The sequence below is a fragment of the Artemia sp. Qi Xiang Cuo genome, chromosome 21 (assembly GCF_049724085.1).
Source record: "Artemia sp. Qi Xiang Cuo chromosome 21, ASM4972408v1, whole genome shotgun sequence".
NCBI classification, from domain to species: domain Eukaryota; kingdom Metazoa; phylum Arthropoda; class Branchiopoda; order Anostraca; family Artemiidae; genus Artemia; species Artemia sp. Qi Xiang Cuo.
The window spans coordinates 4,203,390-4,230,927 of NC_142814.1; the positions used below are offsets into that span (position 1 = coordinate 4,203,390).

Sequence of the window (27,538 nt, forward strand, 5' to 3'; positions counted from 1 at the left end):
GAAGGAATATTAGAACTTAAAACGAACAGAAATTATAACGTATGTGAGGGGGTTCTCCCCCAAGTCAAAAACACGCGCATTAAGAGAAAGATTTTTTTATTTATTTAAAAATATAAATATATTATAAATAAAAGGCCTTTTTGATTCAGAGGTTTGTGAATCAAATTTTTTTTTAACTTTTAACGTAAAGAGCGTGGTATTGACTAAGGGCAGAACCCCCTCATATACGTAATAACATATACGTAATAAAAAAAACAATAAAAAAACAAGCGATACGGCTCAATAGTAATCGAAACTTTTAAAAACGGAATTTTGCCCCTACAAGAGAAAGAATTTTAATGAAAATCACACCGTCAGATTCAGCGTATCAGAAAACCCTATTACATAGGTTTCAAGCTCATATCTGCAAAAATCTGCAACTTTGTATTTTTTGCCAGAAGAAAAATATACGAATATAGAAGTTAGTTACGTAAGTTAATTTGTAAAGACATCCATTTAGCAAAAGAAAATTAAAATTTTTATGCAAATAAAAGCTGCATTAACTAAAAAACGATTAGAAATTAAATAAAAAAAAACAAGTTTTTTAAACTGAAAGTAAGGAGCGACATTAAAACTTAAAAAGGAACAGAAATTATTCCGTATATGAAAGGGGCTGTCCCCTCCTCAACGCCTCGCTCTTTACGCTACAGTTTTTTTTAGTGCTTTCAAAATAGCTATCTATTCTAATTAAACGGCCTTTGTGATTCAGAGGTTTGTGAATCAAATTTTTTTTTAACTTTTAACGTAAAGAGCGTGGTATTGACTAAGGGGAGAACCCCCTCATTTACGTAATAACATATACGTAATAAAAAAAAAACAATAAAAAAACAAGCGATACGGCTCAATAGTAATCGAAACTTTTAAAAACGGAATTTTGCCCCTACAAGAGAAAGAATTTTAATGAAAATCACACCGTCAGATTCAGCGTATCAGAAAACCCTATTACATAGGTTTCAGATTTTTGCATATCTGCAAAAATCTGCAACTTTGTATTTTTTGCCAGAAGAAAAATATACGAATATAGAAGTTAGTTACGTAAGTTAATTTGTAAAGACATCCATTTATCAAAATAAAATTAAAATTTTTATGCAAATAAAAGCTGCATTAACTAAAAAATGATCAAAAATTAAATAAAAAAAACAAGTTTTTTAAACTGAAAGTAAGGAGCGACATTAAAACTTAAAACGAAAATAAATTTTTCTTTTTTTTAACGGGGCTGTCCCCGCCTCAACGCATCGATCTTTACGATAATGTTTTAATCTTTAAAAAAAATTTTTTTTTAAAAATAAAAAAAAAAATTTGCTTAATGAGAGCGGCTTTGCGGTGGGGACAGCCGCTTTCATATACGGAATAATTTATGTTCGTTTTAAGTTTTAATGTCGCTCCTTACTTTCAGTTTAAAAAACTTGTTTTTTTTTATTTAATAATGTACCAGTACCGTATAGCCCTAGGAACGATATGGAGCGACATTTAAACTTAAAACGAACAGAAATTATTACGTATATGAAAGGGGCTGTCCCCTCCTCAACGCCTCGTTCTTTACGCTAACGTTATTTATTGTTTTAAAAAATAAAGTTTTGAGACAGAGTCAAACTTTAGCGCAAAGAGCAAGGCGTTGAGGAGGGGACAGCCCTTTATATAGGCCTACGTGATAATTTCTGTTCGTTTTAAGTTTTAATGTCACCCCTTACTTTCAGTTAAAAACATTTGTTTTTTTTTTATTTAATTTCTGAACGTTTTTGAATTAATGCAGCTTTCGTTTTGGCTAAACGTACATGAATAATTAAAACAAAATTTGCATATTAATTTTAATTTTTTTTCGCTAAATGGCTTTCTCGAAATTTTGATCTTACGTAACTTACGTAACGAACTTCTATATTCGTATGCTTTTATTACGTATATTAAGGATTCACCCCCTAGTCAATACCTCGCTCTTTACACTAAAGTTCAAATTTTGTTCCAATTTTTTAAGAATCGCCCCTTAATCACAAAGACCGTTGAATAAATAGCTCTGGTGAAGGCATACAAAAAAAAACTTTAGCGTAAAGAATGAGGTAATGACTAAGAGGGAGAGGGAGCCCCTTCATATACGTAATAATTTCTGTTCGTTTTAAGCTTTGATGTTGCTCCTTACTTTCAGTTGAAAAAATTGTTTTTTATTTAATTTCTGATCATTTTTTTAAATAATGCTAGGAAATCCGGCGCCCCCTTCATAGTAATGTCCCTTCCCCCAAGAAAACTTCCTTGATGCAAATATCTTCGCACTTAAAACACGACCCCCCCCCTGAAAATCCCCCTGAAAACTTCTGTATCTTGCCAATAACCAATACTATATGTAAACACTGGGCAAAGTTCATAACTTGCAGAATTTCCCCCGGGGGCTGTGGGGGATTAAGTCATCCTCAGAGACATACTTATTGTAATTTTCGACCATGCTGAACAAAGTGGCTATCTCAAAATTTTGATGGGGTGACTTGTGGAAAAAAAATGAGCGTGGGAGGGGGCCTAGTTGCCCTCCATTTTTGGGTCACTTAAAAAGGGCACTAGAAATTTTAATTTCCGTTCGAATGAGCCCTCTCGCAATATTCTAGGACCCCTGGGTCGATACGATCACCCCTGGGGAAAAAAAAAAAACAAATAAACACGCATCCGTGATCTTTCTTCTGACAAAAAATACAAAATTCCACATTTTTGCTGATAGGGGCTAGAAACTTTTGTAGCAGGGTTCTCTGATACGCTGAATCTGATGGTGTGATTTTCATTAAAGTTCAATGACTTGTATTTTTGTAAAAAAAATTTGTAAATGTAAATTTTCTCATGCTCATAACTTTTGATGGGTAAGACTAAACTTGATGAAAGTTATATATTTGAAATCAACATAAATATCTGGTTCTTTTGATGTATCTAGTGATATAAAAATTTCGTTTTTTAGAGTTTCGGTTAATATTAAGCCGCGTCGCTCCTTACTTACATTTCGTTACCACGAACTGTTTGATGAGTGAGTTATGATATGAATTTTGATCGCTCAAGTTTCACCTCGTAATAAATTGCGAAGCACACTTCGGCCGTCACAGTTTCCGAAATGAATGGAATTTCTAAAAGTCAGGTCGCCATTTCCAAAAGTAGAACTTGTTTATCAAAATGGTTTTTAGAAGATTTTATTCACTAATTTAAAATACCCCCCTTGTCCCTTCCCTACCAACAAAAATCAAATTTGACTGATTTTTCAAAATATCAACTGATGACCTTCTTAACTTTCGCCTCTAGACTGGATACTGAATTTTACTCTGATCTTTTGCACGTTGTTTCAGTAATTCAGTAATGTAAATCCTCCCTGAGTGAATTCTTTCACATAGCATCCCATGGCCCTTGATACCGAAAAGGCACGTTAAGTTGCCCTCAAGTCAGTGTAACATAAGGCTTTTTGCAATTTTTTTATTGTAACCAAACCCCCCCCCCCGTAAAAATCTTGTGTGTATGCCCATATCTGTTGTTTAAGGAAATTAAGGGTTTAGGTATTAACTTAATTTTTAAGTGCTTGTGTGAAAGATCTTAAATACATGAATTTTGCCGCTAGGTAACTCGCGTGTGTTATTACACACGGAGAAAAGATGAATGAATTTATTTATGATACTGCGTGTGATGATGGAAATAAATTTTACTGTCCATGGTTTGTTTTAGATGTTAAGCAAGTCCAATACGAGAATTTATATACAAAATGTAGATTCAATCCCATTATTTTACGCGAAGGTTTGTCCAGCCACCGCCACTTCGTACTTATCTCGGAGACTTTACCCACCACGCGTGATACACATTCGGGCCTCTTTGTGTTATACGGTATGCTTCATGGAACGTATAAACGCGTTTTCATCACGAATGGTATGTGTCACATGGCGGACACGAGTTTAGGAAGTTGACAGCTCCCGCCCCGTTTTCTTAAGACTGAATTGTCAGCAAGCTCGATAAAATAGTCATTGGAATATTAAGTGTCTGGCGGCTAAAGTGGCACTAGCCATAATTGTAGGGTAAAGATGGAGTCATGCGTGTATGGCAACCCCCTTTATGTCAATCCCGTTTAACTCAATCCCACTGAATTCAATCCCGGTTCAACCTCCCATTCAACTCAACCCTTGTGTAACTTAATCCCCGTTTAACTCAACCATATGCAGTCCAATCCTAATTAAACTCCCCCTAATTCAGTGTAACTTTATGGAACACATACCCAAGAGCACCACCAGAAAATTTCCCAAGGAAAGGAGGGGGAAAGCTACAAGGAGCTTCGTTTTTACAAATACTTAAATAGATTTATTTTTTATTTTTATGTATCTTTTACAATATCTTCTTATTTTCCAAGGTGGGGGGGAGGGACATTGCAATCTCATACCTTCTCCTCCTGCTGTAGTTGACTGTATTTCATACATTTTTAACCTTACTTACCTGTCTGCCCTCCCCAAATGGCATCTCAATCTTCCTCCCCACCCAAAGATTACATCTATGCACACTTCTTGTTGCCGTCCCTATGCAACTCAACCCCGGTTTATCCCCTCCTCCATGGGTTTACGTAGCTTCTTCTCTAGGGGGGGGCAGCCAATTCTGTGATAAAGGGTGGGGGGCTGAAGTTATATTGGCAGTTCACAAAACTTACATTGCCAGCAAGTTCTATCATACCTATGAAATCTTTATTAATAATTAATCGCCAAAAATCATGAATCATCAATAAGTTTCAGTATTAATCAATCTTCTTGGATTAGAGCTAAATCTTTCCAAGATATTATGGATAATTGCTTTTTGTTTGACATTTATTCTGTCAATCTAGCAGTTTATTAACAACTTTTTCAACCATCTACCTTTTATCAGCTGGTTTTTAACCGTTTACCTTTTTTCAACTGCTTTTTCAACCATATCTAGGGTAAATTTGAAGTTCTATGGGGGCAGCTGCGCCCCTCTGCCCCCCTTCTGTACGCCCATGCCCTCCTCCCGTTTAACTCAATCCCTGTAACAGATCAGGTTGAATCAGTAGAGTTGAATGGGGTTGAGGTGATCGAGGGTTCAGGTAAATGAGTTCAATTAATTGGAGGGGTGTGAGTTACACGCACACCCTTGCTGCAAGCTAGCTAGATTTATGTACACTGGAGGCAGGAAAGTGAAACTGAAGTAAGAGCATGGCATTACGTGTGTATCCTCAGCAGATTCGTATCCAGGATTTTTTTTCGGGGGGGGGGGGGGGGCAAAAAGCTTTAAACGCACCAAAATTTGTTTATATTCATTTTGTTTACGTTTTTACGTGTCCGACAAACATTTCAGGGGGGTGGGTCAAATCCCCTAACCCCTTTCCCCCTGGATACGGCCTTGATCCTGAAGCACCAAGGGCAGCCTCTGAGGCTTAAGATCAAATAGTATACCTATTATAACTGTATCAATAAAACAAATTAAAACACTGTGATTTCTATCACCTTTTCACTGCCAAGTTGAATATAGAAAAAAGGCAGCAATTCTGCGTTACCTGAAGGCACATTTGCGTGTTGATTTTTAACCAAACCACAATTCATTGACATTAGTCAATGATAGAAGTTCAAAACGTATAAAACTAACTGGAATTAATAATCTGAAAAACCATGGAGGTAGGTGCATCAAGGAAACATTTGGGTACTTGTCAACTAGCTGGAACCCATGCGATATATTGTATACGGAATATGCCTAAGAAACTAGTCAAGCGGTTTTTTTCAATAGAGAATTGGATTGCGAACCGTGGTTTGTCATTGCGTTTACAATATTTAAACTTTTGATTTTGGGTTTTAGGGGAAAAAAGGTGCCTAGGTTAGGTTAGGTTACGCATTTAATATATGCTATGCTTTACTCCCCACCCCCCTAATGTGCAAATATATAGCCCAAATTTGTTTCTAAACTGTTATATTTTCATCAAATTTTGTTTTATTTCATTAGCATCAACCAAACTTGACTTCTCGCGTGGGTTCCGGCTAATTGACAAGTACCAACATTTGTTGAACAGATTTATTCTAAGCCAAGGGCGTAGGTTCAGCATTTGTATTGGGGGGGGGCAAGAGGGGTCTCCATCCGGAGGGTCAAAGGGCATGGGCTAAATAATATTTTTTCTCTAAATTATTTGGAGGGCAACTGCCCCCATCACTGGCGGATCCAGGGGCCCCACAATATTTTTCTGGCGCTCCCTTCCCCTGTTTTTTTTCTTTTTTCACTCTTTTTCTTACAAAAAAACCTTTGTCACATTGCCCCCCCCCCCACAAGATTTTGCTCATTGGTGCCCATGTCATATTGGGTCCTTCCAAGATTTTGCTCTAGATCCGCCCTTTGCCTCCTCCCCCAGAACGATGCCACTGTTCTAAGCAAGTAGCTTGGTAATGGTTAAGAATTGGACTGTTTGAGGAGGAGAGATGCTAAAGCAAAAAGAGAGACATTTTTAAATTGTTAATTTTATTATCGTATTTATAGATCGGCTTGCGTTTTTGACAATTCATCCCCAGCCCCCCCCCCTCTGATGGTCTCACATAGCCCTAAGCTATTATGCGGTAAAAATTAATAATTGGACTTTTACAGAAGGAGACATGCTAGAACAAAAAGAGACACATTTTTATATATCTAGTTGTGTGCTTATTTTCATGGTTTGGTTCCCGTTTTTGACAATTAATACCCAGCCCCTTATGCAACGGCATCACTTCATCTTAACTACGGGGGGGGGGGTCTAAGCAGCCTCTGTGGGCCCCAAAGCCATATCCAGGAGGTTAGGGGGTTTGAAATGTTTGTCTGATCCGTAAAATGTAACAAAAATGGTGTCTCAATTTTTTATGAATTTCTTATGAAAAAATATAAAAAAAATTAGGTGGTTTTAGTTATTTTGTGTAACCCCCCTCCCCCGAAAAAAAATCTTGTGTAAAACACCCCCCGAAAACAATACTGGATACAGCCCTGGTGGACCCCCCAAATTGACCGGCCCAGAGTATATTTCTTCGCAGTTTAACGGCAATATTTCTTCACAGTGAAAAGGCACAGGCCTTTTCCAAAATCGACCAATAATAGTAACAAGAAATTTGAAAGCGTTTAATGAATATAGAAAGAACTTGTGTTGTAAAGTTATTTACAGTTTTATTGCAACAATCGGTATTGACTAGGTCTCATTTTTCCAAAAATATCAACCATAGCATCGAAATCCAACGATTTCACAAAAGCCTTTTTACCAAATTAAATTAAAAAATGGTGTTTTCAACTGAAAGTAAGGAACAACATTAGAACTTAAAACGAACTGAAATTGTTACGTATATGAGGGGGGTTGCTCTTCCTCAACAGCTCGCTCTTTACGCTAAAGAGTTTTAGCACTTTTAAAAAAAGCTTCTTATTGTTTTGATTAAACGAACTTAGTGTTTCAGGAATTGTTCTTAAAGAATTGGGACAGAATTCAAACTTTATCGTAAAGAGCGAGGTGTTGAGGAAGAGTAACCCCCCTATATAAGTAATAATTTCTGTTCGTGTTAAGTTTTAATATTGCTCCTTACTTTCAGTTGAAAAAGCTTGTTTTTTAAAATTTAATTTCTGATTTTTTTTTAAAAGGGCCAGGAAATCTGGCTACACCTCAACGGATAAATCTCTCCTCCCACGGATAAATTCTCTAGACAACTCAATCCTGGTGAAAATTTACCCCGGACAATTACCCTTAACACCTGCCCACCTAAAGTTGACTCGTTGAACAGAAAGCAAGACGTTTTTGGAATTCTGGCTAATTCCCCCAGTGTAAAATTCCGATATTCTAGGACCGCTGGGTCGATAAGATCACCCCTGAGAAAAACACAAAAAAACAGCAAAAAAATACGCATCAGTGATCTTTCTTCTACCAAAAAAAAAAAAAAAAAAAAAAATTGCACAAATTTGCAGATAGGGGCTTGAAACCTCTACTGTAGGGTTCTCTGATACGGTAAATCTAATGGTGTTATTTTCATTTATGTCTTTTAGGGGATGTTTCCCCTTTTATCAGAAATAAGGCAAATTTTTTCAGGCTCGTAACCTTTGATAGTTAAGCATAAACTAATGAATCTTATATATTTGAAACCAGCATAAAAATCCGATTTTTGGTAAATCTATTGGTATCAAAATTCTGTTTTTTAAGTTTTGGTCACTATAAGCCAGGTCGCATACTTGCTGCATATTATAAAGTAAAAATTCCTTAATTTTTTGGTCAGTTTCTTTATGTAGCCTATGCCTATGCAGGAGCGTTAGATGGGGAATTGGGATGGATTGTAAAAATTTTAACCAAACTATAAATATGAGCATAAAATTGGCAATCTAAAAATAATGTCTCTTTTTGTTCTAGCATGTCTCCTTCTGAAGAGGTCTACTTGTTAATCTTTACCTGTAGCTTAAAGCAAAGAAAAACCACAATAACTCTGTTTTCATCTCCATGGAATCATAGGCGCCCATAAGCTGAATTCCAGGGGGGGGGGTTGAACCTCGTCTAATTGGCACTTTTAATGCTATATAATAGAAATCTCAGAACAAAAATATAAAAATAAGGCAGCAACATTCATCCAGGGGGGAGGGGGCGGGAGCCCCCCTGGCCCCCCTTATAGGCGCCCATGCATGGAATGTCATCAGAGTTTACGCCTAAACAAGGAAAAACGTCACTTCAAATATGACAGACATGAAATGCCAATTGGTGATTAGTATTCGAGTGTCTTGGAAAGTAGTTGATTAGGCGGTATGAAACTATCAGAAATTGATCTTGACCGTAAATTATGTCTTTTAAACGTCTTTTGAAATAGTCACCACCACCCCTTTCTCCTCCAAAGGGTTTAATGATAATCTTTGTGGGAGAAATAAACCTAAAGTGCAAGTAACGATAAAATTCTAGACGAGGAAATGGAACTTTCAGCAATGGGTCTAGAATCTAAATTATACCTTAGAAAGGTCTTTTGAAGAATTCACCCCTATCCCCTCCCCACTAAAGGATTTGGTGAACTTGGATAAACTTATGGTAAAATTCTAGATCAATTTGAACTTCAAGTTCAATCGTTATATATATATATATATATATATATATATATATATATATATATATATATATATATATATATATATATATATATATATATATATATATATATATATATATATATATATACCCACGGGGAGACGAGCTAAAAAAAACTAGGCCTAAACAACGACGCTTGGGTAGTCGTGTATTATAGTGACCGCGCTATAACCCAATTCTGTGTGTACTTGGAGATAAATAGCTAAGTCGGAGTGAGATAAACTACTATGCAGGTATATTTTAATTAAATACTTAATATGTTTGGTTATGTATTTAATATAATGCTTTATGAGCGCCTTCTTTCCATAATTCTCTGTTTGGTTTCCATAATTTTGTTGCTAAGGTATTATATTTTCATCATATTTAGGCATATTTCATGATGATTAACCTAAGATCACTTCTTGAGTGTGGTCGCTACAATACACAAGTACCTGTCTCTGTACTTGCTATCTCGAAAAGTAATTGAGTTAAAAAAATGAAACTTTCAGGATTCAATTCAGGGTCTAAAATATGCGCAGGGAAGCTGTTTTCAATGCCATGCTTCTGCTTCTTCCCTATTTCTACGGTTTAGAAGATTGTATAGAAGACCTAGTTGATACATAGGTGTTGACTATGGGGAAAATATTGCTTGCTTAATTTTGGGTTGGGGTCAATGTATAATATCAGAAAACCGATCGCAAAAACGCCACTTACATTTTAAGTTTGCGTTCCTGAATTCGCTTTACGAAATTTCATCCGTGTACTTTAGTTCATGCAAAAAAATTAATTTGTTCTTTATGGCTCTGAGGTAAGTCCTTTACAAAGCACATACACGTGGGGGTAGACATCGGTTGGAAGTTTTTCAAAGTGGTCAACATATAAGAATAGAAGAAGGAGAAAAAAAAAATTTAGTCCCCTTACCTACGGTATCTGCTCGTCACTAAAACAAATAGCAATTAAGACAAACCTTTCTTCTGTCTGTCAAGGATTGTGAGTCAGGTAAAGATTAATAGAACTAGGAATAAGACTGAATATGGATTCCTGAAAAATATCTGAAAGTGTCGTCTCCTACCTTAATCACTGTTTTTTGTTTTGTTTTTTCATATTAAAGAAAATATGTCCGTAAAGCGAGTTGTTCACCTTAGGCGCCTACAAAGGATTTACTTTGAATAAGTGAAACTCTCATTTGTTTAGATAGATATTTAAATGTATTTAGATTGAGCGTTGAAACGCGGATCGAATGGAACGATTATTTCTCAGAGATCTCCTTACGGACATTTACCCTGTTATATTTTCCTAAGCACTTATGTGTTATGAGACTAAAGCAAGTGAAACCCAAGTAACACTAAATGAACGCACTAAGTTAGTATAACTTAGAATTTCAGTACCCTTCAGAGGGGGGAAGGAATAGGAAAAGAGACTTAAGAAGGCTGAATTGAGGAATAGTGCCTAAAGCGCACTTAAAAGAACTAAGTGTGGGAAACACCGTGAAAAAAACTTGAGGTTTTTCTCATGGGGAGGAGTGGATTCCATACAAGCATTTGAATCGTTTTCAGGCGATGGAGTATTACAGAATTGTCACTCACTTGCATTTTCGGGGACATTTAGTTTTTGTGACTGAAAATGTCGCTTTGTTGCGGTGCGATCGTTTTAACGACTTAAAAGAATAAACTTTAATTTTGTTCCAGCGAATTCCCTTGTGATAATGTCTAATCCCTGGATGGATACGACCGCTTCCAAAAAAAAGAAGAAAAAAACAAAGCAGAAGGAGAAACAAACAATACCGATGCTAAAACACGATTTCCCTTAGTTTGGAGGGAATGCACTTTTCCGGCTAAGGAATTCAGACTATTATAAATCAATTTGTCAATTTAGAAGTTGTATTCTTTGGCGTTTTGGCCCTATTTGGTTCAAAATGTTATGCGTCAGAAAACAGAATTTGATACTTGTCGATTATCGAAAACACACTCAAAAAGTGAAGCTGGGCTAATCTTAAGGGAGGCCCTAGACGGTCAATCATTTTGATCAAAAGTTTTTGTCAATCCATTGACGTGTGCTTCAATCAATCTCCAATCGAGCTTTTAATCAGCCCTTCAATCATGACTAAAGCTAATCTAACACATTACTTTTGATCAAAATGATTGAGTCATTCAAACTTCCTATCAATCCCCGTCAACGCTTGACTTGAGCGTCAAACAGGCTCCTAGACTGTCAATCATGCTTGAGTCAATCTAATGACGGGAGCTTTTGATCAAAATGATACATTGTCTGATGCAATGATAAAGTTTAATGCGTTTTATCATCCATCACTTGTTTTTGTAGCCATGAAATCAGTTTTCTGAGGAATCTAAGCGTAATTCCTGGGTGTTTCCAATAAAGGACAAGTACCCAGAATTTTACTGCAATGCCATCTGTTTCAAAAGTACACTTGAAGTTTTTCATTCACGTTCAAATGACCCCTCTCCCGATTTTTTACTTGCACTGATACGATCACTCCTACGGAAAAAAGAAGACACGTCAGAACTGCCCATTCAAAAATGTAATTTTCCTTGGTGTTCAAAGCAGGAACTGCAAACCTTCAGTCATGGGTTTCTAACAATGGCAATATCAATCGTGATATTTTTATTTCAAATTGATATCATTTTTGAGGATCTCTGGCTCTTTTATAGAAATCTTGGAAATTAATTCCTGTAATTATACATTGCTAATCTAATGAAACTGAATGAAAACAAGCATTTCCAAATAATGTTACTTGAAAAATATTCGTTACTAAATAGAGCAGGGATGTCAACTTAGGGAGAGGGCAATCGCGCCTCTAGATTTTGAGAAAAAAGTTTATTTTTAGTTTTTATTAAAAAAAAATAAACATTTACTATACACTCTAGATTTTGAAAAAAAAAATATATTTTATCTCCCTCTACATTTTCATGAGTTGACGCCCCTGTGCAGTACCCAGCCACCAATTGGACCTATATGACATAGGAATTTAAACATCTTGGAGGTCTATTTTAGGTTTTTCCTCCCCACTTCCCCCCATCATAGATTTTGAAAAAATACTTTTATTCGGTATTTTGATTGAAGAACACCCTTTTTTAGTATCTTCACTGAAAAATTAAAAAAAAAAAATTGCCCACCAGTTCTGTATTTTGAAAAATAAATTTTGCCCCCCATCTCCCGCATTTTTGTAAATTCACGTCATTAAGATGGTGTTTAAAAGCCCTGTTTTTAATTTTTTTTTTTACTATAGACAGTGGTTTGCTTGTTACTAAATTACAGTTACTGCTGGAATCATGAAATACTAATTTCGAATATTTGTCGAAAGTAGTTTGAACCCTCTGCAAAGGAATACATTTTATAGTTAGCTTTAAACTTACATATATTCGTTTACATATATTACATATAATTAATATATTTATATTAATGTAATTAACTAAAAATCAGTAGGTTAATCATAATACAAAATACCTAAATACGATGGAAATATAATACTTTAGTAACACAATTAGGGAAACTACAACAGAAAATTATGGAAAGCAGGCCTCACAGAACACATTGTATTAAGTACCTAACCTAGCCAATCCTATATATTAAATATTTAATGAATATATTTTTTAATTAATTAAATATTTAATTTGATTAATTAAATATTTAATCAATAATTGATTAATTAAATAATTAATAAATCTATTTAATTAAATAAATATTTAATCAATATTTAATTAAATTTAATTAATAAACATTTAATTAAAGGTTGCATAGTAGTTTGTCTTGCTCAGGCTAAGCTGATTATCTAAGAGTGCACAAAAAAAACGGTTTTAAACAGACCTAACATCCTGAATGTGGTCGGGATAACACGTAAGTACCAAAAAATAGCGTAGCATATGCATTGTTAAGAAAAATTCCTTTTTTAGAGTTTCGGTTACTATTAGCAAGAGTGGCTTCATAGTTACAGTTTGATTGTCTATATCTACAATGTATTTATTTTTGGGTTGCGTGTTATCTTTAGGAACGAATACGCAACAAGCGACAGTAGGGCTTCTGAAATTGAGAAGATAAATTGAGTAGATAAATTTTTGATATTTTTTAAACCGATTTGCAATCTCGGAATTTTCAATCAGCAACATTGGGGCCCTAATTGGGCCAAAGTTGTTGCTTAATACCACAAAATGACAGAAGACGCCACTATGCTGCGACATGGTTTCCTTTATTATAGAGAAAATTCAGTTTCCGTTCAAATAAGCCCCCTCTCCACGTCCTAGAATCACAGGCCAGGGTTGCCACCAAGGAAAAATAATCACAAATTTCTAGTAGTTTTTGGGTTGATTTAGGGATTGTCTTCAATAATCTAGTGATTTATGACCTGATTTAGTGATTTTTGTGTTTAGAAATTATAAAAATCAATAGAAATAGGGATAAATCACTAGGGGTTCTACTGATTTTTCTAGTGATAGAGATTCTAGAAGAGACTCTAGTGAATTTTGGGTATATTTAGGGATTTTCTTCATTAATCGAGTGATTTATGAGCTGATTTAGTTTTCTTTTTTTAGGCAGCATAAAAAAACACAAGAAATAGTGATAGATCACTAGGGGTAGTAACCCTGCCATTGGCTAAATATGGTCACTTCTGAAAAAAAAGACAGAAAATATACAGATCAAACGGATGGACACAAATTCGTGACTTCTCTTCTCGGAAAGGATACGAAATTTTGAATATTCACAAATAGGGGTTTGAAATCTTTGATTCGCTGAATTTGATGATGTAATTTTCTTCAGAATGACCACCCTTTTCATGGGTAAAGTTATGCAAATTTTCACATGCTAATTACATTTGATTACACCACAGCACTAAGCGGCCTGAGGCAGACACCTCTACGCACGATCCTCCTTCATCTCGATCTATTCAAAGCCTCCCTCTTTACACCCTCCTAGGAAGTTTCAATTTCCCTTAAATCTTTCTCTATGACTTCTTCCCACTTCAACCGCGGATGACCAGCTTTCCGTTTAGCCCTAGACGGTTGGCCGAAAAAGACAACCTTCGGCAATCTGTCATCCTTCATCCGCAGAGCGTGCCCTAGCCATCTCAACCTTTCTTTCATTATAGCCCTAGAAAGCGGAATCGAATCACACCTTTCATACAGCCTAAGGTTTGAAATACCATTAGTCAGCCGGGTACCCTTTTTCAATTAAGAAAATTTGGTCTGAAAAATAATATTTGGTATTTCTGGTTCGTATAATTGAGCTGTTGCGTATTTTCGTCAAAGCTACCGAACTGAGACTGTCAGGTAATGTTTCCACTTTTAAAGTTTTGCTATAAATATACAGCTTTTTCGACATGGCTAGCGGTGAGAGATCGTTCCACAGTTCTAAATTACCAGCATTCATAATTTAGTAACATCTTAACAGCGTATCATGTTAACAAGAAATTTGGAAGAATTTCGTGAACGTGTTTCTTGCTGATGAATTATTTCTTTCTGACCAATCACAAACAAGTTATATATTTATGTTAAACAGCCTGTGTTACGGAATCGCGATATGAAACCGTGATAATGCTTCTATACGCTTCTTTAAATATTAAATATAAAAAAAAACAAGTTTTTTTAACTGAAAGTAAGGGGCGACATTAAAACTTAAAACGAACAGAAATTATTCCGTATATGAAATGGGCTGTCCCCTCCTCAATACCTCGCTCTTTACGCTAAAGTTTTTTATTATTTTAAAAAATAAAGTTGTGTGACAGATTTAAACTTTTTGCGTAAAGAGCGAGGTATTGAGGAGGGGACAGCCCCTTTCATATACGGAATAATTTCTGTTCGTTTTAAGTTTTAATGTCGCTCCTTACTTTCAGTTAAAAAAACTTGTTTTTTTTATTTAATTTCTGAACGTTTTTGAATTAATGCAGCTTTGATTTTGGCTCACCGTACATGAATAATTACAACAAAATTTGCATACTAATTTTACTTTTTTGGCTAAATGGCTTTCTCGTTACTTACGTAACGAACTTCTATATTCGTATGTTTTATTACGTACATTAGGGAGTTTGCCCCCTAGTCGATACGCTAAAGTTCGAATTTTGCTCGAATCACAAACCCCTGAATCACAAAGGCCGGTTAATTAGAATAGATAGCTTTTTTGAAACTACTAAAAAAAACTTTAGCGAAAAGGGTGAGGTATTGACTAGGGGGTGAACCCCCTCATATACGTAATAATTTCTGTTTGTTTTAAGTTTTGACGTTGCTCCTCACTTTCAGTTGAAAAAACTAGGTTATGTTATTTAATTTCTGTTGGTTTTTTAAATAATGCTGGGAAATCCGGCGCCCCTTCATAGAAATGTCCCTTTCCCCAAGGAAACATCCTCCATGGAAGGATCTTCCCCCGTAAACCCCTACTTCAACACCCCCCCCCCATCAGAAAAAAAATCCCTCCTGAAACGTCTTTATACTTCCCACTAACCAATACTATACGTAAACAATGGGCCAAGTTCACAATTTCCAGCCCTTCCCCCCGGGAACTGTGGGGGATTAAGTCATCCTCAAAGACATATTTATTAGATTTTCGACTATGCTGAACAAAATAGCTATCTTAAAATTTTGATTGGGTGACTTTGGAAAAAAATGAGCGTAGGAGGGGGCCAAGTTGCCCTCCTGTTTTTTGGTCACTTAAAAAGGGTACAAGACCTTTTAATTTTCGTTCAAATGAGTCCTCTCACGATATTCTAGGACTACTGGATTGATACGATCACCCCTGGGGAAGTAAATAAAAAAAACAAAAAAAACGAATAAACACGTAGGCTATCCGTGGTCTATCTTCTGACAAAAAATAGAAAATTCCACATTTTTGCAGATAGGAGCTTGAAACTTCCGCAGAAGGGTTTTCTGATACACTGAATCCGATGGTGTGATTTTCATTAAAGTGTTATGACTTTTTGGGGGTGTTTCCCCAAGACCGTATCCAGGGGGGGGGGTACCCGGTTTGAACCCCCCTCCCCCCCAAATTTTTGACCGAGTCGAAAATTAGTCTAAAAAATACTTGTAAAGACGAAAATACCTGTAAGGACGGGAAAAAATCGGGTAACCCCCCCCCCTCCGAACAAAAATCCTGGATCCGCTCTTGTGTTTCCCCCTTTTTTCGAAATAAGGCAAATTTTCTGAGGCGCGTAGCTGTTGATGGGTAAAACTAAACTTAATGAAACTTATTTGAAATCAGCATAAAAATCTAATTCTATTGATGTATCTATGGTTATCAAAATTCCGGTTTTTAGAGTTTGGTTACTATTGAGCCGGGTCGCCCCTTACTTACAGTTAGTTACCACGAACTGTTTGATAAATAAAAAAAAAACTTTTTTCAACTGAAAGTAAGGAGTAACATTAAAACTTAAAATGAACAGATTAATCTACAGTAATTTATGGTCGGACTTAATAGCTTGTTGAGAAAACAAGATGGAAAGACAAAATCAGCAATTCACGAAAACTTGGTTTTGTCGGGGAGGTTTCTTTCGATTTTTCAAATGAAGATACAAAAAGATGTGTTTATTTTAATCTAGAAGAGGGGGTATTTTCTTTTTCTTTAATTTATTTTTTATTAAAATACCAAAAAATTTGTTTTTCAAAATTTAAGGGAGAGGGTAATTAACCCCCATGTCACCCCTTTCCACCCAGTAGATACCCCTGTGGAAGGAGTGCATCAAGGTTAAAATGATGTTGAAATATACCACTAAAGGGGCGTCAAATTGGTGAAGGGGGTAGGGGCCTCCCCTTAGATTTTTTTCCTCCTCGCCCAGATTTTTAAAATATATTTTTGGTATTTTTAATGAAAATACCCTTTTCCTGTATTTCCATTGAAAAAATATTAAAATTGCCCGCTTCTAAATTTTGAAAAAATACTTGCCCCCTTATTTTCTTTAATTGACGCCACTGTGTCATGAGCTATGGTAGCAGAAAAAAAAAATTGTTCGATTGTGTAGAGATGATTAAAAATAATAATAATAATAAAAAAATTAAAAAATATCCTGCCTTCTTTTATGTCGCTTCCTGGGCGGAAAAGGCTTTTGACATTCATAAGCATCCGGATTTCAAACCCATAAGTTGACAATGAAAATTTCCATCATTGTTTCAATTAGTGTCTGTTTTTTTTAATTTTTTTTTTAATATAAACTTAGATGAACAATAATAATAATAATAATAATAATCTGTATATAAAAGCCTTTTAAAACCATATAAAAAAAAGACGAATACTAAAGAGAAATTGCACTCCATTTGACATCCTTCCCATCAATACAAAATTTCCTACTGCCACAAATATAGCGGGGAGTCCTAGACCTCATTAACTCACAAAGCTGCCTATCTTCCCCATCCTGTATAATTGATCCCCGTAAATGAGAGAGTTGCTTACACCAGAGGAGAAAATGGCCCAACCCATAATCATTTTCCTCACATCTCAAGCAACTACACCCGGCCTCCGGACCTTCCCTCATTTTCCTTACAACCTTACCATAAATTGGAAGACAATTTGCTCGAATCTGAGCCCAAATCCTCAGATATTTAATGGGCCCAGCTTAAAATATAACCTTTTTTCCCAGCTTAAAATATAACTCCTGACCAAAATTCTATTTTACTTCTCAATACAAAATGTTACTTTTCCCTGCTGACAAATCAGGTAAAGATTAAAATGGGCAATCGCTCCCTGCTGAAGTTACATTACTCCAACCGATAAGGGGGGAAATAAACAAAGAGAAATAAAAAAAAAATAATGCAGAAAGAAAAAGCCTGCTTGATTGTGTTTTCTTGAAGTGATTATGCATCTCATAATGAGATCAAAATAGCATTGTGGTTGTCTTACTTGGGGTCATGCACACACCGCTTACCGTAATGAACAATGAGAAAAGAGCGTCTATAGAAGCCGAAACTAAAAAAACAGGATTTTATAGCCATACTACTACTACTACTAAAATCTCATCGAAGCACCAAACCACCTGTGGCTAACACAGTCAAGCACGCTCCTCCTCCATCCTAATATATTCAAAGCCTCTTTACATCCTCCCAGGAAGTTCCCATTTCCCTTAAATCTTTTTAAGACATCCTCTCACCCCAACCACGGATGACCATGTTTCTGTTTAGCCCTACACGGTTGGCCGAAAAGGACAATTTTGGGCAATCTGTCATCCTTCATCTGCAGAACATGTCCTAACCATCTTTGATCAGTTTATAGCAACAAAATGATCAAAATTAATTTGATTTTCATCCTAATTCCATATCAGAAAGATTTTTTTAATTTTGAAATCATCTTACAAAAGTTGTTTCGTAGCTTCTGGAGTATAAGGAAAACACCCTCGAATAGGAAGTTTGATCTTGGTGAAAATTGCACCATAAAAAACAGAGTGTCTGAAAAATGTTGTACTGAATATTCAAACTCATATGTACAAAAATGGTTATGTATGGTTCTCATATCTACAAAAATGGTTGGGTAATGGTTATGTAAATGTGTTAATTTGTTGTCTTTTTCCTTTTCTTTTTTACCAAGAATGATCGTATCAGACCAGCAGTCGTAGAATAAAATAAATGGGTCAGTCGAACGGAAATATGCTGTTGCCGAGCTGTGGCACAATTTTAAACATAAATGCAGCTATTCTACACCGCTTAGTGGTTGATTTTTCGGGTTATACGGCATTGTAGAGTTTCTCAAATCGTCTGCACCGTCTGCTGTCATCCCTACACCGGGCTGTAGAAAAATTTGCCCAGTGTCGGAACAAACTGTAAAAACGCAATGTTTTGGGTTTCTCCCAAGCTGCTACAAGTCCGTTTCCCGGCTTAATTATTTTCTTAATTAATTGTTTATGTCTTAATTAATTATGGCTTAATTAATTATGTCTCTTCCCAAACGGTATCTGTGTTTATCGCCTGATTTTTCTTCGCTGGAAAAAACTAAGTTTCCTTGATTTACCAAATTTTTAAAATGAATAAAACTGCAATTTTTTTATTACTTATATTTTTCTTCCATAATTATTGGAATTCTGTAAAGGAAGACATTCTAAGACCACACTGGCTATATATGAAGTTTTGCAAAAACGAGGATATATATATATATATATATATATATATATATATATATATATATATATATATATATATATAATATATATGTCTATTTATGTATTTATATATGTATTTATGCAGGACCGTCATATTGTTCGGGCTATTAGAAAAGGGCAGTAGCCCAACTCCTGTTTGTAGTAATTTTGTTTGTTTTAAGTTGATATAAGGCCTACATTCAATTTGGTTTTAACTCATCCTAAGATTTATTTACTTATGCTATCCTGCAGGTACTACAGGGCAGCAATAGCAGGTGCTGCTACCTGCTATTTATTTATATAAGTACCTACTGTATGTTATGTATATATGATTGGAAAATAAATGAACCTGAACCCTATATTTTCTATAATCGTTTATTTAATTTCTGTTCTTTTTTGGTTCATTTATTCGTTAATGATAAATTTCTGGTCGTTTTGAGTTTCAACCATTATAGGAATTTATTTATGATGATATTAAGCTTAATATGACTCTTTATTTTTCTTTGAAGTCTTTTGTGATTAGTCTTTTTGTGATTAGTTCTAACAGGGACCGACTACAGAGACGATTATGGAAAAGGTATTTTTAGCTGTAAAATATATGCTAAAATCATAGCAGACTAAAAAAAAAAAAATACAAGCTTCGCCAAGGGCTTATCCAAGAAAAGTGTTCGGATAGGGGCATTTTTTGGAACGGGGTACAAAAACCTTTAAAAATGTTGCAAACATTGGTGTATATGTATTTTTGTTAAATCTTACGAGTCAAACCAAACTTCGGGGTTGGTTCGAATTCTGTACCCCCCTGGATACGGCCTTGAGCTTCGCCTATTTTTTTTTTTTTTTTTTTTACAAAATAATGTCTAATGATGGCAAAGCAGATTTTAGATGAACAATCCCCTCCTGGTTACATCACTAAGTTTTATTCGAAATCATGAAAAAATCCCATTAATTACTTAAATTCCTATCAAATCTAGGGGAAATAATTTGCTAAATAGTGTTTTTGCTTTCACCAAAATAATTCAGACACACCCTTTCCTGCAATTTTAATAAGAATTACAGTATTATGCACCAATGATGATACGCTTTGATAAAACTTTCACAAATGAAACGGTAAATAGAATTTTATTTCGTTTATCAGAAGTTCTAGCACCTAATTCCCTATTCTTGTTTATGTGATTATTATCAGGAGTGCCGGTTCCAAAAAAAAGAAGGGGGGCATTTTTTCCTTGCAAGGATACGAAAGAAAAATACTTTCAAAATCGAATGGGGAACAGTTGCTTTGCCCCCCCCCACCCCCTTCCTCTATTTTCCTCAATTGGCGCCCCTGAATGTGATTTTGTTTTTCTTATTAGCCTAACTGCTTCAAATAATTTAATTATATAAAAGTTTGATAATTGTGGACACTATAGTAAGGCCACATCCAGGGGGGGGCTACGGGTCTTAACACCACCCCGAAATTTTCCCCGACTCCAGTTTTTTCCAGTTTTTCATGTCTCTGCCGCAAGGATTGAGATATCCGATTCTGATTTAATAGTTCAAATTTTCTGACTTTAGATTTTCTTCAACACCTCCCTCAACATTCCCTCAAAGTTTAACTAAATACAATTAGCCGTTCCGGGAATATTTCAGATACTCCCTTCTGGCAACCGAGATGTATATAGTACCTTTCGATTGAACATACTTACCCGTTGCTGTTCCTAAGATATTGCCGATATACCCTTTTGATAACCTGGATGAACAAAGTGCCTTCTGATTCACTTCAACATCCCCCTTAGCATTCTCTGAAGGTTCAAGCACTGTTCAACATGCCCTGAAGATTTCAACTTAATGTTCTCAGCTGTTCCTGAGATATTACTGTCGCGCCCTTTTGACACTCAGTGTGCAAATAGTATGTTTTCGTTTTGTTTAACATCCCCTAAAATTCTTTGAAAAGAGTCGTATGTAAACGTAGGACCAGTTGCTAGCAGTCGCAGTCACATTCGCAAGTTGTTGCAGTTAGAAGTAGTCACTGTCGCAGCCGCAGTTGTAGTAGTAGTAGCAATAGTGGTCCCTGAAAGTTTCAAGTTAATATAGTAACCCATTCATAAGACATTGCTGGTACTAATTTTTGATAACTTGGATGCAGATAGTGTCTTTTTAGCTCAACATCCCCCTCCATCCCTGAAATTTTATCTCAATGCTGAAAAATTGGACAATTTACAATTATTGCTCTTGGGGGTGGAAGCATATCTCTGGATTTCTGGAGGCATAACCATAAGACCTTTTGACTAGTTTGTACAAAAAGGCAATTAAAATATTTCGACTATTGTTGAGGAGGGAGGGTATATAAAAGAACAAGGTGGGGGGGGGGGTGGATTCCCTGGGATCCCTCTTCAACATTCCCTCAACATGCCTTGACAGTTTACTCTCAGCCGTTCCTTAGATATTGCTGATATTCCCTTCTCACAACCAGCAAGGACAAAGTGTGTTTCAATTATGTTTGGTATCCTTCTGAAAATTTTCTTGAAGTTTTGCCTTAATACTTTAAGCTTTTTTGGAGATCCAGGATCAAAATAATCTTCTTCTTAAATAAAAAACCTTAAATATTACTAATGAACAACTTGCAAACTTACAGCTGTTGTCTCACCGGTTGTGAGGAATTTTGTCAACCCTGGAGACATATTTTTTTGGCGTTTGGACTGTTTTGAACAAAATGACTATCTAAAAAATTATAATTGAATTTATCTTGGGGAAAAGGGTGGGGGGGGGGGTTGTTGCCCTTCGATTACTTTTGAATCTTAAAAAGGGCACTATAATCTTCAATTTGCAATTGAATCCCCTCCGAATTTTATGCACCAGTCCCTCCATAAAACCTTATATGTTAACAATGAGCAATTTGCATGACTTATAGACCTATCCATGGGGGCTGGGAGGGGGTATCAAAACCGGAAGCATAGTTATTTGACCCTAGGACTGTTTTGAACAAAATGACTATCTCAATATTTTGATCGGATGCGTTTGAGGAAAAAAGGGCGTGAAGGGTGGTTGCCCTCAAATCACTTTTGACTCTTAAAAATTGCACCATAAACTTCGACTAGCAATTGAATGTGCCCCCTTCCGATGTCTATGCACCCAGCCCTTCCATAAAAACCCTATTTGTTAACAATGAACAACTTGCATAACTTACAGCCCTTGCCCTGGTGTCTTTGAGGGGTTGTCAAAACTGGAAGCATGGTTATTTTGAACAAAATTACCATTTCAAAATTTTGATCGGATTTATTAGAGGGGAAAAGGGTGTGAGGGGATGGTTGTCAACCAATCACTTTTGACTCTTAAAAAGGGCACTGTAACCTTCAATATGCAATCGATTATCCCCCCCCCCCTAAAGCTTATAGAACAACCACTTCCATAAATAATTTTATATGTTAACGATGGGTAACATGCAATCTCAGCCGTTCCTTAGATGCTGCAGTAGCCTGCTAGTTCTGCTAGTCAATAGACGGTTTATGAAAAATATTAAGGGTATAATAAAATAGAAAAAGAATGAATAGAAAAGAATGAATCTCAGAATATTCTACCTGTTTTCCAAAATAAAGGTAGAATATATGGTTTAGAGTATTATATAGTATTTATTTTCACATTTTATTTATTTTAGTATTTTGTGTGTTTTTGAGAGTAGAGTTATCATAGCAGCGTTTATGAAAAATATTAAGGGTATAATAAAATAGAAAAAGAATGAATAGAAAAGAATGAATCTCAGAATATTCTACCTGTTTTCCAAAATAAAGGTAGAATATATGGTTTAGAGTATTATATAGTATTTATTTTCACATTTTATTTATTTTAGTATTTTGTGTGTTTTTGAGAGTAGAGTTATCATAGCAGCGTTTATGAAAAATATTAAGGGTATAATAAAATAGAAAAAGAATGAATAGAAAAGAATGAATCTCAGAATATTCTACCTGTTTTCCAAAATAAAGGTAGAATATATGGTTTAGAGTATTATATAGTATTTATTTTCACATTTTATTTATTTTAGTATTTTGTGTGTTTTTGTGAGTAGAGTTGTCATAGCAGCGTAAGAAAAACGTTAAAAATGGAGAAATAAACTAAGTGGAAACTGTGGGAGGAGTGGGAGCGCTATAAAACACTCAAAATGTGCGTTAATCTAGAAATCAATCTAGTTCAAAATCTGGTGTAAAATGTGGCGCTTTTGACGCCCCGATCTACTCATCCAGTCATATAGATTGAAGATCTCCACGTGATGTGTTCTTGGACAAAAAAGTTTCCAGCTCCTCGAAATGATGTATCTCATTAACAAATTTTCGTACAAAAAAAAACTTAATATATTATGTACATGAATGGACATAACCCCATTTCTAGCTACGTTCAAGGGTTGCTATTAGGGGCGGATCCAGGATTATTTTTTTTTTGGGGGGGGGGGCAAAATAGGTTGATCCGATAAACTTGTGTTAGGAGTAAGTTTAATTAACGCAAACTTACGTCAATTAGGCAAATTACACTACTTTAGACTATGTTAGGGATGGCGCCCCTCTTGTCCCCCCTGGATCCACCATTGGTTATTATTACATGTTTAAGTGCAGCAGTTGGTTTGCAAAATGAAAATAAAAGTCAAGCTAACTCATGTGAGATGACACATGATCAGTTAAGCATAGTTGTTTTTTGCTTTGTTTTTATCAGCCCAAATCATGGACCGTTGTGGCAGCTATTTTGAAATCATCCAGATGTGAGATAATTTAAATTAATTAAAAGCTTACTGACATTCCCGTTACCATAGCCTAGTAATTTGGATGCACTACTCCTGCTGGGTTGATGAAATTCACAATATGATGATGGACTTAAATACTAACTTTGTTCATGCTAATATTGCACAAAAGTGGTCATAATTCTTTTTATCTGACAGTATTCTGAAAATTTTTGCTGATTCAAAAGAAATGATTGAATACATGGCTTGTCAACCAAAGCTCCGAAATGTAAACAGGGACAGGTGCAGATCTAGAGCAAAATCTTAGGGGGGTGGGATGTGACAAGGGTGTCAATAAGCGAAATTTTGGGAGGGGGCAATGTGACAAGGGGACCAATATTTGACCTAGTTGCCAAATCTATTTTTAAAAAAGAGTAAAAAACATAAAAAGGAATAAAGGTGCAAGAAAAATCTTGGGGCCGGAGTCCCCCCAGGCCTCCCTGGATTCGCCATTACATATAAATTATAAACTTAAATTAGTTAAAGAGTCGAAGGTTCAAGAACGTGATAGTCTGAATATTCGTTTTTTTGTCACTAGAATCTTAAAATAAATTTAAGCAAAGCCAATTGCAAGTCACAATTCTGTGTGGTAGGGAAGCCAAATGATGTTACGTTAGCAAACCGAAGTCGGTCACAAGTTTGAGGTACGACGTCATTCTGTCCAGTTTTTAATTGCCAAATATAAAAACTCATAATTTATTTTAGACCAGAACTGATAAAGCTGGAAATTTTTTAAAATAGGTTTTGTCATTACATTCCACTTGCTGTTTTTCGCCAACAATTTCACGCTAAACAAAGCTAAAGTGTAATAAAACACTTTTTTTTGTTCATTTAGAACTTCATCATCAGATTTTTTTAACCGGGTATGAAGAAAAAAGGTTGCCTCTTTTTTGCAACAATGGCGGTTCTGGCCTCTCTTGCGCCCGGGGCAAAATCATGATTAATGTCCCCCTGTCTCCCACAGAATTTTAGTGCCAACTTTTAACAATATTTTCATTTATTAGCAATTTTTTTTTAAGTTATTCCGTATATGAAAGGGGCTGACCCCTCCTCAATGCATCGCTCTTTACACTAAAGTTTGACTTTCTCACAACTTTATTTTTTAAACAATAAAAAACTTTAGCGTAAAGGCGAGGCGTTGAGGAGGGGACAGCCCCTTTGATATACGGAATAATTTCTGTTCGTTTTAAGTTTTATCGTCGTTCCTTGCTTTCAGTTTAAAAAACTTGTTTTTTTATTTAATTTTATGTTTTAAACCTGTAGCTGATAACTTTAAAGTCATGTATTTAGAGACATTTGTACCAGAGATAAACAGAGAGTTTACTGGTAAAAACCATTGCAGCTCAAAACCTGTCGTTCTTTTCACTGTCTTAAAACTTCGTACAAAACAACCAATTAGGACAATAGCATTAGTTGAGAGATTCTTCGATTCAAATAACTACTGTTCAGAAACAACTACCTTTCTGAGTGGGAGGTTGTAAAATAAATCAAGTCTTGAAGAGCCGGGGCTATGTGTCTCTCCTTTTCCGGAGGGAAATAAAGGACAATGTTGCTGGCTTATAAAAATACGTCACAGAAATGAACCAATAGAATTAAAGTACGCTTTTTAACAGGACAGTAATCTCTCTTTGTCTTTGGTGCTTCTAATGTTCACCTTGAACCACGCAAGCGGTATTTCAATAAACTGTATGTTACAAACGCTTTTAGAGGAGAGAGCACTAACTGTAAAATATATTTAATTTTCTTTTCTGTTACTAGCAAGTAGTTTGGGAAAGAAAGAATCGCTTAGGTACTCAAGACCAGGCATACCGAATTTTATATTAAAAGTAGGGCCAACTATTTTCGTTGGCAAAAATAGGGCGCAAAACCCATATATGAAATTAAAGAGTAATTTCTTAGCATCTTAGGTGGGAATAAAATAGGTTAAATCTTATTGAGCCGATCCATAGAAAATGTTTTTCTTGAGGGCATAGGGTATAAATTTTTGGTTTTCCAAAAAGTCTCAAATAACACTTTGCGAAGTATAGTCACTAACCAGCTCTCTTTCTTCTATGGATCTTTCCTATTTATCATTATTTTTAGCCAAGGCCGTATCCAGAGGGGGGTACCTTGTTTGAACCCCCCCCCCCCCCGAAATTTTTGACCGAGTCGAAAATAAGTCGAAAATTAGTAAAACCTAGGTAAAAATCAGTAAAATTAGTCGAGAACTGAGTCAAAAATTAGTAAACCCCCCCCCCCCCGAAAAAGTCAAAAATTAGTAACCCCCCCCGAAAAAAAATCCTGGATCCGCCTTTAGCTCAAATTTGGACAATGAAACTTATTTTATGGCGAAGTGGGGAAAATTTTAACAATCAGAAATTGTTTGAATTTATTCCAAATAAATCCACGCTAATAAGAAAATTTAGGGAAACGAGCTATGATGATCCTTGGAGTCGACTCAAACAGATGCTAAGAGAGGGGGTCCTTAGGTTTGTACCCCTACTTGAAATACTAGACGTTTTTAGGATTTTGCCTATAACATCTAATATTTCACCATTTCCCATGAATCTTTGCCCCCTCGTTCTGCACGTCCCTTATTCTTTTGCACGTTCCTGAATCTGGTAATGACCTGCATTCTTTTAATTGACCATGCTTCTCGGTTTTTACTGCATATTTGCATATATAAAAATTACTGCATATATAAAAAATCATAAGTAAGAAGCTGTATCTATTTTTCTTATTCATATTAGTATTAGAGCAATACGCGGTTAAAGATTCGGAATGGTGATTGGCTCAGAAAAAAAAGAAAGGCGTAGTCCTTTCGATAGGGGCGAATCTCCAGAATTTTTATGGGGGGAGAGGGGTCCATATCCAGATAGTCAAGGGGCTATATGATAAATTTTTTCTCCATATTATTGGAGGGCAACTGCCCCTCCCTCCAAACGACGCCCCTGCTTTTCGACTCACCTTAATCTACTAATACGGAGATTAATAAAGGAAATGATGGAGAGGTCTCCTCTAATTATCTTATACATAAATTGAGACAAGGTAAAATCTGCTCTCCACAACTTATGAATAAGCTTCCCAGGGTGAAAAATCCTTACGATTATTAACACATCAATTCAGATAGGGCTTATGTAGGACTTTTTCATCAAATGTATCATATCTTTTGTTTTCTGTATTAGTTTATTGGCTTACGCATATAGATATAGTTTATTTGTCATACTTAGAAGTACAAAATTGTGCTTTTGGGAGGTTTTTGTTTGTAATTAATGCCTCTAAGGCTCTTAGGACCTTGTTGTGGATATATTTTTAAGTTTATGGCGTCTTCTAGGCAGTTCAAAATTATTCTGAAGTTCAACGTCTCCGAATCCCAAGACCAAAAATGTCAAGCCCGCGAAGACCTACAGAGCCACCTAAGGACTATATGGACGATTCAAAGGAGGTGCAGATGCTCTCAGAAGAAATGATGAAAAAATTTCTTAAAATTACTGCATAATTTTTTTACCCTGTTTTTCGGAGTTTCCTTTCTTTGTAATATTCGTATTTATTAAATAAAAACTAAATTAATTTTTACGTATGAGATAGTATACTATGATCTTAAATACAGGGTTGCCACCCCTAGTGATATTTCACTATTTCTAGTGATTTTTATATTGTCTAAACAAAAAAAAACATTAAA

General features: G+C 35.5%; 2 protein-coding genes across 2 annotated transcripts in view; both read left to right on the forward strand.

Moving 5' to 3' along the window:
- The window catches only part of LOC148939167 (lachesin-like), a 336,515-nt gene that overhangs the window by 196,630 nt on the left and 112,347 nt on the right, over window positions 1–27,538 (forward strand). The gene's annotated exons all lie outside the window — the stretch shown is intronic.
- Window positions 5,578–27,432, forward strand: LOC148939171 (uncharacterized). The gene is made up of 2 exons (XM_089107163.1): window positions 5,578–5,660; window positions 27,191–27,432. The coding sequence occupies exons 1-2, from the start codon at window positions 5,655–5,657 to the stop codon at window positions 27,353–27,355; spliced, it is 171 nt and encodes a 56-aa protein (XP_088963289.1). The 5' UTR covers window positions 5,578–5,654; the 3' UTR covers window positions 27,356–27,432.